Below are 12166 nucleotides of genomic sequence, written 5' to 3'. Positions count from 1 at the left end.
GAGCTGTGGCAGGCAACTGTAAGCCTGCTTCCCGTGTTGCAAAAACACTGCAGCTCAAAGCAGGGAAGTGAGCTTTCCCCTCACTCCTATCTTCCTGCAAGTGATGTGCCAAGCTGCAGGCAGGGCTGCTGAGCTGTGCTGGGCATGCAGGGACTGCTTCTGTGCAGGAAATTAGCACCGATGGGGGAAAGAAAGAGAAGGATATCGGTGTGTGGGAGAAAGAGTCACCACTGAAATAGAACTGGAAGTGCTGGAAAAAGTTGTTGCTGGTGGTTTTCATACTGAGGAGAGTGTCAGATTTGGGCTCGCACAAACGAATGGTGCTGAGCAAGTCTGCAGGTCAGCAGGCCTGTCCCTGTGCTGCACAGGGGAGGAAAGGAGCATGTGGTAATTGGTGGGGAGAAGTGAAAACTTGGGATTTGAAGCATCCTGTGGTTTGATGGAGACAGTCTGGATCCAAAAGCTGTTTTTTGTGTGCCTAATGACAGCAGGAGCAGGATGTTGACATGACACTTTTTTTTTTTTTTAATTTCAAAACACTACTTAACAAATAATCTGTTTGAGGAAGCCTGTAAATTAGATGGAAGGCATCACAGTATTGTTGTATTATTCATACACTACTAATATGCCTTCCTTACTACCCAACTCATAGATTCTGCTCTTAAGCAGTAATCCATAACAATACAGCAATGGTAATGTGTTGCTCTCTGGGTGACCAAAGGCTGGCTGAGCAAAGACTGCAGTATTTGAGGGTGCCGCCAGGGTGACCATTCCTGCCTGGAGAAGTACAAAATGATCAGACAAAGGGAAATGGCTTTAACTAATGGAGGAGAGATTTAGATTAGGTGTCAAGGGGAAGTTCTGCAGGGGAGGTGAGGTGCTGGCACATTGCCAGAGAGGCTGTGGATGCTCCATCTCTGGAGATGCTGAAGGCCGGATTGGATGGGGACCTGAGCAGCCTAACCTGGTGGTTGGCAACCAGCTCACAGCAGGGGGATAAGAACTACATCATCTTTAAGGTTCCTCCCAACCAAAGTCTTCTATGATTCTACGATTCTGTGATTCTATTAAGCCCATCCCCAAACTCATGGAACTCGGTTGAGCTCAGTGCCTCTCATGGCTTCCTAAAGGCCGAAATGCTGCCTTATGGGAGCTTTACATTGGGATGTTTGAGGGTTAAAATGTGTTTGCATATTAACTGTGCAGTTTGCATACATGTTTAGAATGTGTTGAGACATGGTACACAAAACCATACCTGCCTTCTTAGACAACAATGTTGAAAAGGTGCCCTTGAAAGCCTGTGGCTATAACTGTCCTTTTTGAATGCTGCTCCTTGGTAGCAAATGACTCTGCTTAATCCTCATAATCCCATTCAAGCCCCCTGTTTTCTGCTAAGACTTGTTGACTTGGCCAAGCCTGAGGCCATTTCTCATGGTGCTCTCTGGAACACCTGTCAAGCAGGGGCTGGACTGAGCCCAGCAACTCATTCCAGATGCCACCAAGCAACCCTTAGCTTCTAATGACTCCTAGCTATTGCTTCTCTGAATACAACTATAATTGGTAACCTCAGAGTGAAAGAATTTCTTCATCCCTTGACTAATTTCCTCTGCCTTTCAGACCTGCCAAATCGGTTTGTGCACATACTCCATTTTACCAAACAGAATTGCTTGGAGGTAAATCAACACTGTTTTTCTCCTATATCCACACAGCATCAAACCAGCCACCATGAAGGAAAATTAACTCTATTTCAGCCAAAACCAGGATGGGAATGTTATCTGCTATGTGCAGTAGCACGTGGCTAAGAAGTCAAATGCAACAGTTCAGAACACAGACCGGAAAAAAGCAAGAATGAAATGGTTGCCTGAGGAAATATTCTAACAAACCAGAGAGAGATTTCAAAATGTTCATTTGTGAGTCACTTAAAATCTCGACAGCACAGCTGTGCCCTAAGGAATAACCATCTAGATTTAATTCCTCTTAAGTAAGAGGCATTTTTCTGCAGGGAAGGGATGCTGGATGAGAGCTTTGTTCCTTTTTCTTGGGAGCAATGATAGGTCTCTAAATATATTTAACAGTGCCCAACATTCTTTGGGCCTGAGTGTTTTGAAGGATGGTTTATTTTAACAGCTACAAATAAAAAAGATTCAGTAAAAGGATTGCTGTCTTTAAAAAATCATTCCCAGGCAGAACCGTATGGTAGAAACAGTGCTTCCATTACCTACTTCTAGAGCTGTTCCATCCTAGCAGAAAGATTTCCTACTGCCATCTCCTCTGTGCACAAAGCACTGAAGAAATCAGAGATGAGATGTACCAGTCACAGGACTGTCTTGCATCAAGTCACTTTGCATTCTACATGGTCTTGAATGGCTCTGCAGGTTGCCTTGAAGTAATCACTATGAACCAAGCAAGACTGAGTACTGCTAGCTTTTGCCTCGTGTTCTCACGTACACTACAGGGAACTGATGTGCTTAGCACAAATACAGCCATCTTGTTTCCTGGCACAGGTGCAATTATGCTATGGGTGATCGTTCATCATAATATCCTATGTGTTTTCAAGGGTCAGGAAGAATGCTTCCTATTTAATACTTAAAATTGTTAGTTGAATGTGGCATGTGTGCTGTCACCATTAATAAATTTGAGTAGCTACCTCTTGGTAGCTAGGAACATCCCAACTTCTCTTTTTCTCTTCCTCTTACTTGCTTTAGCTGTCAGTGGCAGTGAGAAATGGATCTTGCAGGAGAAGAACAGAAAACCTCTGGAGAACGGGAAGAAAGTTGTGCTATCCACCAGCATTTAAGAGCTGATTAAGTATTGTAGGTCAGAATAATGAAAGAGCTTACAGGTGACTCATGAAAGATGCCACACAGCATTTTAGTTAAGAAACCTCATGGGATAATGTGCCAGGCTTTAGAGGTCCGGATCACTGGATTGATGGACAAAATCTTCTGCTGTCACAGAAAGATTTGGTTTTGTCTGGATTCAGTGCTGCTGGCCAATATTGAGCTCCATTCAGTAGCAGACTAGAAAGATGTTAGTTAATTGGGGTGAGTTTGAGGAGAGGTACGTGAGTAAATGGAAGCTTATCTGCCTGCCTAATGGTGAGAGACACAAGAGAAGTGCTAGTTTGGAAGTGAGCTTGGGTAGTCATAAGGATGTAAGTGCATCAGTGGGCTGGAAGTTGAAAGCAGACAAATTCAGCCTCATAAAGAAGTGCACTCATTCTTCTGCCACTGGCTGTTTTAATGTAGGGTGAGTGCTTTTGCAACAAAAATGCTGCAGTTCAACCCATCCAAAGGTGCACTGTGTCCTTTGAGTCACATAGGACATCGTTTCCTTCTGGCCTTGCAAGGGATCAGCCAAAAATGAACTGAAAGCACTGGGTTCAAGCCTGGGATCTGAGCTGCATGTGATGTTTGGGTTAAAATATAGTATGCAATGACTGCATTGTACTTTGATTTTTCTTTTGTTTTTGTCTCAGGACACTATCTGTGTGGGGAGAAAAAAAAAAGTTTTGCTTCTTCTCTGGCTCAGGCAATTGTCCACCTCTTAAAGATGAGATGACGTGATCTATTTCCTCTTTCCAAGCATTCCTTCTGGGGCACGAGGTGCATCTTTCCTGCAGCGTCATGCGGAGCTGCACAACTGATTCAGCCTGGGGAAAGCATCGGACAGCAGAGGGCTTGGGAAAGGATGAATTCAGTGATGCATGTTTCTGGTTCTCATGCTGTATTGCTCGTGACAGCTGAGAAAGCCAAGCAATGTAAACATGCCCAGAGGTGGAAAACATCCTCTTGGTCTCCTTTGCCATTCTGTAGCAGGAGTTCCCATTTAGTGTTATCAGCTTCTGCAGTAAGGGCTGTTTGTGAGAACAACCACGCGTGCAGAGGGCCTGGGTGTGTGTCCTTGGAATGAGGCAGCAGGATCCCATCCCTGACTCTCACTGGCATCTTCTGTGTTGTGTGCAGGCATTGGCACCACAAAATGTCAGGTCTCAAAATGGAAATGGGCCGACATTGTCTAGGACCTATTCCAGGAAATGCCTCTTGGATAGAAGCGCTCTCTTGCTGCTCCTTCTCCATGACCGTGTGAGGAGAAGTATCTAAAATAGGTCATTGTTATGCACGGAGAGAGCCCTGCTCCCCAGGCTCCTTCAGCTTCCAACAAAACGGGCTTTGGAAGTAAGTTAGCTGAAAAGAGGCTGATTCATTAGCAGCAAGGGAAATCGGAGCACTGGAGAGGTGCCCAGCTGCCCAGAGGGATTTTCATAGTGACATGCTTCTCCAGTCTTCACAGACGAGCTGAGTGATACACACGCAGGCTTGAACTATATCACAATCACATGCTTGCTGGGCTCGTTTCTTATCTCATGTGTTTCTCTGGAGAGTATCAGTTGTTCCAGTCCCTCATAGGGCTTAAAAATTTAAGGGAAAGAGTCACAGTGAGGTATCTTCTACTGTGAGAAAATTCTCTATCTGTTTTCTTTCCCAAATTAGGTCACCTTGTAAGGCAGTTCTGGATGGAGTTTGTCCCTGCAGTTACAGAGGCTGTAAATAACACGTGTGTTACAACATGTTTGACAGGATTTGGTTGCGCCATCCTTAGTCTATCTGGATATCATATCCTCAATTAATAACCAATTAATTTGATCTGCTGAAAGACCCCAACTGTCACCCTCCTGTCCAGAATGAGATCATTTTCAGCATTTATTCGCTCGCAGAGGGAACAGAGCCAATGCGTTCTGGCTGTGTTGCTGAGAGCAGGCTCGTGCGTGGAGATGAGCACTCCCCTTTGTTGTATCACCTCAAGCATGAGGAGGGGAATTCAGTCTTGTAGGAGCATCTCCTGCCTTTCTGTCGGTGTTTCAGGTGGAGGTGCCAATCAGTGCCAGTGATGAGACAGATTCTTGTCCCTAAGGTTAGAAATGGGAACCCGCAAATTGCTCTCAGAGAGGCTGAGCAGCTGTTGGACTGCGGAGGTCTCTGGCCCTTCCTGACCTGGGCCATTGACCTACAAGTGAAAAGCGTGAAGTCTCCGCACCAGCAGAGCGGTGAGTTCTCATTCCACGTTCAGTTGCTGCCACCTAATGGCAGATTGGGAATAAAAGGGCCTCGTGCAATATAAATGTCTTGTCCAGAGAAGGGCAATTGAGCTGTGAGGAATCTGGAGCGCAAGTCTTATGGGTAGTGGCTGAAAGAACTGGGATAATTTGGTCTGGAGAAGAGGAGGCTCGGGGGAGACCTTACTGCCCACTACAACTGCTTGAAAGGAGGCTGTGGTGAGGTGGGGTCAGACTCTGCTCCCCGGGAACAGTTGATAGGATGGGAGGTGATGGCCTCAAATTGCTACAGGGGAGGTTCAGATTGGATATTCAGAAAAATTTCTTCTCAGAAAGAGTGGTGATGCACTAGCACAGGGAGTGCTGGAGTCCCCGTCCCTGGAGGTGTTCAGCAACTCTGGATATGTGGCATTGAGGGATGTGGTCAGTGGGGTGGGTTGGGCACTGCCCATTTCTTTCTGCACTCACACTTCAAACCCTACTAGCTCACACTGTCTTACAAGAGAGAAAAGTTAGATTTTGAATATTTCTTCCTGCATCCTTGCACTGCAGCTGTTGGGTATCCATGAACATGGTCATGATGGTTCTGCAGCCCAGGGAGATGTGGAGCAACTACCAGCAGCTTTAGTGCAGCCCTGTGGTGGCAAGGGAACTTGCACAGCCTCACAGTCACCAGGTATGTCACTGGGGTTAACTGCAATCTCTGGACAGAATAATGGAAAGAGCTGTAAAATTCCCCTCTGCGTGGCTGAAGGATTTGCCATCAGAAATTAAGTCCAGGAGCGAGGTGATATGGAGGAGTGGAAGGAAACTTATTATTTTTTTTCTTTACAGAGGGAAGGTCTTTGTAAGCATTGTGGAGAGAAATAGGAATGAATGCAATGAGTCCCCTCATGCTTTGGCATTGCTGGTTCTTCCTGCACCTCTATGGGAGAACATAGTAGCACACATAAACACAGCTCAGTGGGGAAGGAAATCATTTAAGTGTGGAGTTGCTCAGCTTTGTGCTGCTGAGCACTTCCCAAACAGCAGTGAGCAGCTGAGCTGGCCTATCTGTGAGCTCAGGGGCTCCCAGGTCACGGGGGCTCTGTTTGCAATCAAGGTCCAGCAGCCGTTCCCTTGCGTCAAAGGCAGGGACGTATCTAAACAGTGCTGCTGGGCTTCGGGGAAAGCATGATGTTCTCAGAGATATACCCAGGTGGTACACTGGAAATTGGGGGCAGGACGTGGTTGTGTCTCCTCCTGTGCCTGGGACAGGGGCTGACATGGTGTTGAGAGCTCGTGTGGTTGGACTCGGGGGGAGATCCCTCATGGCATCCTGTCACCAGCATGCCCATGTCTGTCACTTCCAGGAGGCATTCTGCTTGCTCTGTAGATATTTTTCTTGAAGCTCGGTGGTAAAGTGATAGCAGAATACATCTTACAGTTCTAAAAATGGCTTGGCAAGGTCATGGGGTTTAAATCCATGTCCCTTCCTCTCTTATTTCCCATTGGAAAACGCCATCTTCTGACCACTCTCAGGGCTGCAAAAGGAAGACATAAAATTACACCAAGTGAGCTGAAATTTAAGCCTCGTGGTTCCAGCAGTGCCATTTGCCAGGTGATGCACACAGCAGCTGTGGGGTTTCGTTACTGTCACGAAAGCATTCAGCCCCCATTGGTGTGCCCTGATTGAGCCACAGCCCGCGGGCTCAGGGGCACCACTTCGTCATTCGGAGCTCTTTAGCGCAGTTTGGCATCCAATGGGCTTCAGCAGGATATAGTGTTGCTGTGATACTGAGGTATGATTTAATATCCTCAATTGTTCTGGAAATACGAGCTGTGTGATTCACGAGACATGCATGAGTACGGTTTCTTCAGTGCTTAATGGGATTTATGTGCTTGATTGTGATGGATGCTGCAATCACAGTGCTGACATTGATTTGGTATGGGAGGGGGTGAAGCCAATTCAGTGGGCGTTTTGCTGTTGATTGCACGGGAGGAAGGCTTTTGCACAGGGAACCTGAAACAAGAGCTCTTCAACGCCAGAATAAGGGTGGAAAAAAGAAGGAAAATAAATACTGTTTGTTCTCAACTTGCTGTTTCGCTTTTCCTGCTGCCATCAGCCATGGGATCAGGGGGCAGCAGGACCCCTCCTGGATCCCCAGGCATTTCCCTGCAGGGTCCATTTCTCCAGCGTGTCTGGGAGCTCTTCAGACACAGTCCCAACCCCGTTCCTGCCGGGAACGGGAAGGGCCATGACAGTGCCGATGACGGATCGCTTGCAGCCGCTGCCCGCCCGGCTCCGGGGCCGGCCCGGCGGCTGCCACTCACCGCTCCGCACCGCCCATGCCGCCGAGCCGTCGGGGGCCGGGCTCGAACCCGCGGCCGCCGCGCAGGGCGGGCTCTGAGCCGCGCCCCGGCTTTGGCGGGCGGTCCTTCTGCGCCCGCGGGCAGAGCCCGGGCAGGGCTCCGAGCCGGTAAGCGCCGGGGGGTTGAAGGGGAGGATGCGGGGCGGGTTCCGTCCTGGAGATGGGAATTAAGGCTGTCCATTCTCCTCCCCCCGCCCAGCTGTGTCTGGGGCCTCCCCAGATGTTGAGCAGGAAGGGGATGGATTGCAGTGTGGAAGAGCTGAGGTTGGGCATCTGGGGCGCGTCCTGTGAATGGGAGCAGCGGAGAGCAGCAGGCAGCCCTTAGCCTGGGCAGGTGATGGGAGAAGTGATGGGGAAAGATTTGGGGCAGTGCCTGTGCCTTTAGTGGGGCAGGCAAGGGTAGCTGAGTTATAGCAAGAAATGAGATATAAGGGCAGGAAAAGGGGGACTGATAACGATTTGGCATGTTTATATTTTCTTAGAAGGTGCTGTGGAGTCTGGGCAGGCTCTGTAGGTAGGTGAGTCTCATAGTACATGCATGTATGTAAAAAAAATGGTGCAAGAGGGAACAAAAGTATTCAGATTGGACAGAAGATAGAAGAATTAGCCTGATAGGACAAGGAAAACTTGTTTCAAACTAAAAGGAGGGAGATTTAGATTGGGTATGAGAGAAAATTCTTTGCGGTATGGGCACAGGCTGGTTGGATGTTCCATCTCTGCAGACAGCTGAGGTCAGGCTGGATGGGCTCTGAGCAGCTGATGGAGCTGTGGGTGCCCCTGTTTGTTGCAGGGGAGCTGGGCTAGCTTTTATGGGTCCCTTCCAACTTAAACAATTCCATGATTCTAACCTATAATTGAGGAGTGATGGGTAGCTAGCTCTGTTACACTAGGCATGGATTATACCCTTTTCTGTAATGCAGGATGACCAGGATGTGATGTCCTCCAAGATCATTGCCAGAAATCAGATACTAAAAAGAGTTGGGTTCTGTTGAGCCCCTTGGTCCTCATCACCCCCAGCACGAGATCTGGTGGGCCCAGAACACAGCATACCTGCAGCACCCTTCACAGCCTTCTGGGTATTCCCAGTATGGGAGGCAGGATGCCCAACCAGCACTCTGGTGTGAGCGCAGGCCTGGGAAGAGAGATGTGGTTATAGAAGGAGAGATTGGAGAGGAATGAAATAGTGACAGGACAAGGGGAAATGGGTTTAGGTTAGATGTTAGGGGAAAATTTTTCACTTGGAGGATGGTGAAGCACTGGAAGACGTTGCCCAGAGAAGCTGTGGAAGCGCCATCCATGGAGGTATTCAAGGCCAGGCTGGATGGGGCCCTGGGTAGCCTTATCCCACGGGTGGCAACCAATCTATGGCAGGGGATTGGAACAAGATGGTCTTTTCTAGGGTTTGGTTTGGTTTGAAGGTAAAAATAAGTGCTAGCATCTGAGTCAGTAGAGCATTTAGGGTGTTGGGAGTAGGTGGTGATTTGCCTTGAGGTTAGTGGACTGGATAAAATACTGGGGGTTTCCAGTGCCTGATTCATCCTGTTCCTTCTTTCATCATCTCATGGGTTCTGACTTTGTTTTTCAGAAAAATTCCTTGATTCAAGAAAGGCACCATGAAAGGTGAGGAAGCTCGACAGAGGAAAAAAGAGGGCAAAACCAGGAATGGAGAGCGCCCCAGGCACAAAGCAAAGGGCAAGGGTAAACACAGAGAGAGCCGGCTTGGCAGCCAGGAAGCAGAGGATGTCTCTCTGCCTGCCCAGCAGAAGCTGTTGGCTGAGGAGAAAGTGTCCATGGCAAAATCACGGGAAGAGTCAGCTGGTGCAATCTGCCTGCAGGTGCTGCTGCCCTACCTCCTGGCTGGGCTTGGCATGGTCCTGGCAGGCATGGTGTTGGATTATGTTCAGGTAAGGGATGGGAGCTGATTTGATGCACCTGGCGTAGGGGATTTGCTCTGGGGATAGTAAGTGAAGACTGCATGACAGCTGGGAGCAGACCTTGCCTCCGGTGGCAGAGCAGTGCAGAGCTTTATAGCGGCAATGAACACCGGATTATAGGCAATTAACAACTGCAGTTAATACCTAGATTATAAATTGCTGTAGGTGATTCTGAGTGCCGCATGCCTTTGGCTAACACATGTTATCTAACCAGTGAGCTGCTGGGTCAGACTGCCCTGGGCAATCAAATGCAGTGATACTGAAACTGCTGTGCTTGTACTGACAACTTTCACAAATCTGGAGCAGTGTTCTTTTGCCCAGGGCTGATCTCCCTAAGCTAGAAGAGTTGTAGAGGCTTAAGGATGGTGACACAGTGCCCTCAACTGACCTTAACATGTGCTCAATACCCAGCAGACTTCGACTCCAGAGAACACCAGGGCAAGTTGAGAACCAAGCAGCAGACCTTTGGTCTCCTTAAACAAAGTGGGCATGGTGGTGATGGGTTAATGTTTGGACTAGATGATCTTAGTGATCTTTTCCAATCTTTGTGATTCCGTGACTATCAGTCTATGACTGTTTTGAGAATTTTGAGCCTCGAGCAGCTGTTTGACTTGCACAAGTCTGTGACTTTCATTTTTACTTTTCAGAGTGGTTGGACTCGCTCATTCCTTATGGATTTTTGACATTAAATACACGTTACCTCCCATCATGAGATTGCAGTGAGAAACTGCAGATGGATTTATGATGTTGGAAGAGTTTTCTTCCTTTAGAGTGTTTTTGTTGTTGTTTTTTTCTTAGGAAGGGCTGTGCCACTAATTTAAACAGAATGTGAAACAAACCTCTTATTCCTCTGAAACCGCAAAAATCTGGTTTCTGTTTTATGCAAATAAAGAGCTCACAAGGAAGCTTCATGTTAGTTCTTAGAGCTTGGGAAATCAAAGCATGCAACATCACATTAGAAAAATAGGCCTTTGGCAGTTAGCACAGTGACTTTCCATGGATAAGTACGGACTTGGATGTGTCTCATCAGGGAATCAAAGCCTTTTCTGTGCCTTTTTTTTGCACTGCAGCAGCACGTGGAGACATGGGACAGGATGAGGTCCCCGCCAATGAGACTGTTTCTGCTTTCGCTGCTCTGAAGCAAAGCTCCCTGTTGGCTGGTTCCTCAAGGTAGGGCTGGTGAGGTATTTGTGTGCAGAGAAGGGCAGCAGAGCACATCCCCAGGGTTTGCTATGAAGTGTGGTACAGCCACAAGGAGCACTTTTTCCCCAACTGGTTATAATCTCTTTCCGTCTGCTTTGCAATGCATTTCTCAGGCACTGTGCATCTCTTTGTGGGCAAATACATTGCATCTCCTTGCCAGGAAAATGTGATACATCTCCTTCCTGGCAATAATGGCGTGGGACTTTAGCAGAGATTCCTGCATAATGAAATGATGCAGCATACAGGCACAGGTCACCTGAACCAATTACCTTTCTGTACACTGATTCATCGGTCGAAGGCTTTTTATGGCACTTGCTTAGAAACAGAGAGCAGAAGCGTGATAAACTCATAAACCCTGCCATATTGAAGCTTTGGAACAGGTTGTGGTTTTTAATGTCGTTTGAGTCATTTGGTCTCATTGATATTTCCTTTGCATTAACGTTTCTGCCTGTCAGCCAATCCAGTTGGCAGATATGGTGACATAAGTTATGCGTGTTATCAGACCTTTGGAAACCCGTGTCTGCTGCCCAGAGCTTGTTCTTTATTCTTCACTTCCTCAAAGTCTCCAGTTTCTAACCAGAACTGAGCCTTCATGCCTTTGCTTCCAAGTTCCTGGCTGGCATAAAGGGATCAGGTCACATGTGGTTGCTACCGGATTTTTATTAACCTCCCTCTTCCAGCTATTGTGGACTTTTTTTCAGATCAGCTGAAGTATACTCCCTGTGTTAGCTTTCAGCTCACCAGACTATTGTTAGGTTGAAGAGGTGCATGCACTCACCAAACTAGCGAGGTGTGGGGAAGGCTTTTGGGGCTGTCCCAAAATCCTACCAGAGTTTCTATTTGTGGCTTCTGTTTCCCATCCTGCTGTGCTTGCAGAGATGTGCTGTGCCATCCCAGCCCATAGGCTTGGTGCATTGGTTTGTCACAGCAGACCAAAAGAAACGTGCCATCCCAGTGGCTGAGGGTATCCTTAGTTCCCTGTTTATCTACAAGGCAGAAGTATGCTTTGCTCTTTCCAACCCTGCTAATGCACTTAGCTCTGGGGACCCAGGCATGGGGCAGAGTCCACGAGTCATTGATCTTTTACATCTCTTTGCAGAGCATCAGGGATAATTAGCACAAAGTGTGTCAGTAAGGCGGTGTAATTTAAACATTGAATTTGAACTGGGCTGAGAAACTTGATCATGAACATATGCTTTCACTTGTTTGCTTTCAGTAGGGCATGGCTGGGTTTGAACCTACGCTTGAATAGTGAAAAAGCTCAGTTGCCATTGTGCTAAACTGATCTGTACCCTTACGTTCTAAGTTGTGCTTTTTGCCCTTGTGATCCAGTTAGCTTGTCCAAATTAATTGCTAGAAAGGAGCACCAACAGCACACCCTGACTTCTTCCCCTCATGCTTGACTTTGAGTTGCAGCATTCACTTCAGTTGTCACTGAGCACAAATTCCTTGGCCATATGTGGCCGTGGTGCAGCTCTGGTGCTTGGGCTTGTACGACCACAGGGACTATGGGATGAGACCCCCCCCACCTCGTTGACAATATCCTCCTGGGAGCATGCAGAATAGGGGTGTTGTGCTGTAGGACGGGAAGGGAGACCTGCTCACAGCATGCCCCGGAAACG

General features: G+C 47.7%; 1 protein-coding gene across 7 annotated transcripts in view; it reads left to right on the top strand.

The window, feature by feature from the left end:
• SLC41A3 (solute carrier family 41 member 3) overlaps positions 1 to 12166 on the top strand; it is a 130335-nt gene that overhangs the window by 99970 nt on the left and 18199 nt on the right. The window contains exons 1-3 of one of the 7 annotated variants that reach the window (XM_090148234.1): positions 4945 to 5047; positions 5609 to 5732; positions 8993 to 9311. The exons of 1 other annotated variant lie outside the window; for it this stretch is intronic. In XM_090148234.1, coding sequence (XP_090004360.1) covers positions 9021 to 9311 — 291 coding nt within the window. In that variant the 5' untranslated portion in view covers positions 4945 to 5047; positions 5609 to 5732; positions 8993 to 9020. Of the gene's footprint in view, positions 1 to 4944; positions 5048 to 5608; positions 5733 to 6670; positions 6838 to 7388; positions 7516 to 7564; positions 7672 to 8992; positions 9312 to 12166 lie in introns of those variants that run through there. 5 more of the 7 variants (XM_090148231.1, XM_031607473.2, XM_090148237.1 and 2 more) reach the window with 5 other exon arrangements.

The sequence above is a fragment of the Phasianus colchicus genome, chromosome 11 (genome assembly GCF_987193195.1).
Source record: "Phasianus colchicus chromosome 11, bPhaCol1.hap1.1, whole genome shotgun sequence".
Lineage (NCBI taxonomy): Eukaryota > Metazoa > Chordata > Aves > Galliformes > Phasianidae > Phasianus > Phasianus colchicus.
The sequence above is the reverse complement of the archived record's forward strand: the minus strand, read 5'-3'. Positions and strand labels throughout refer to the sequence as shown.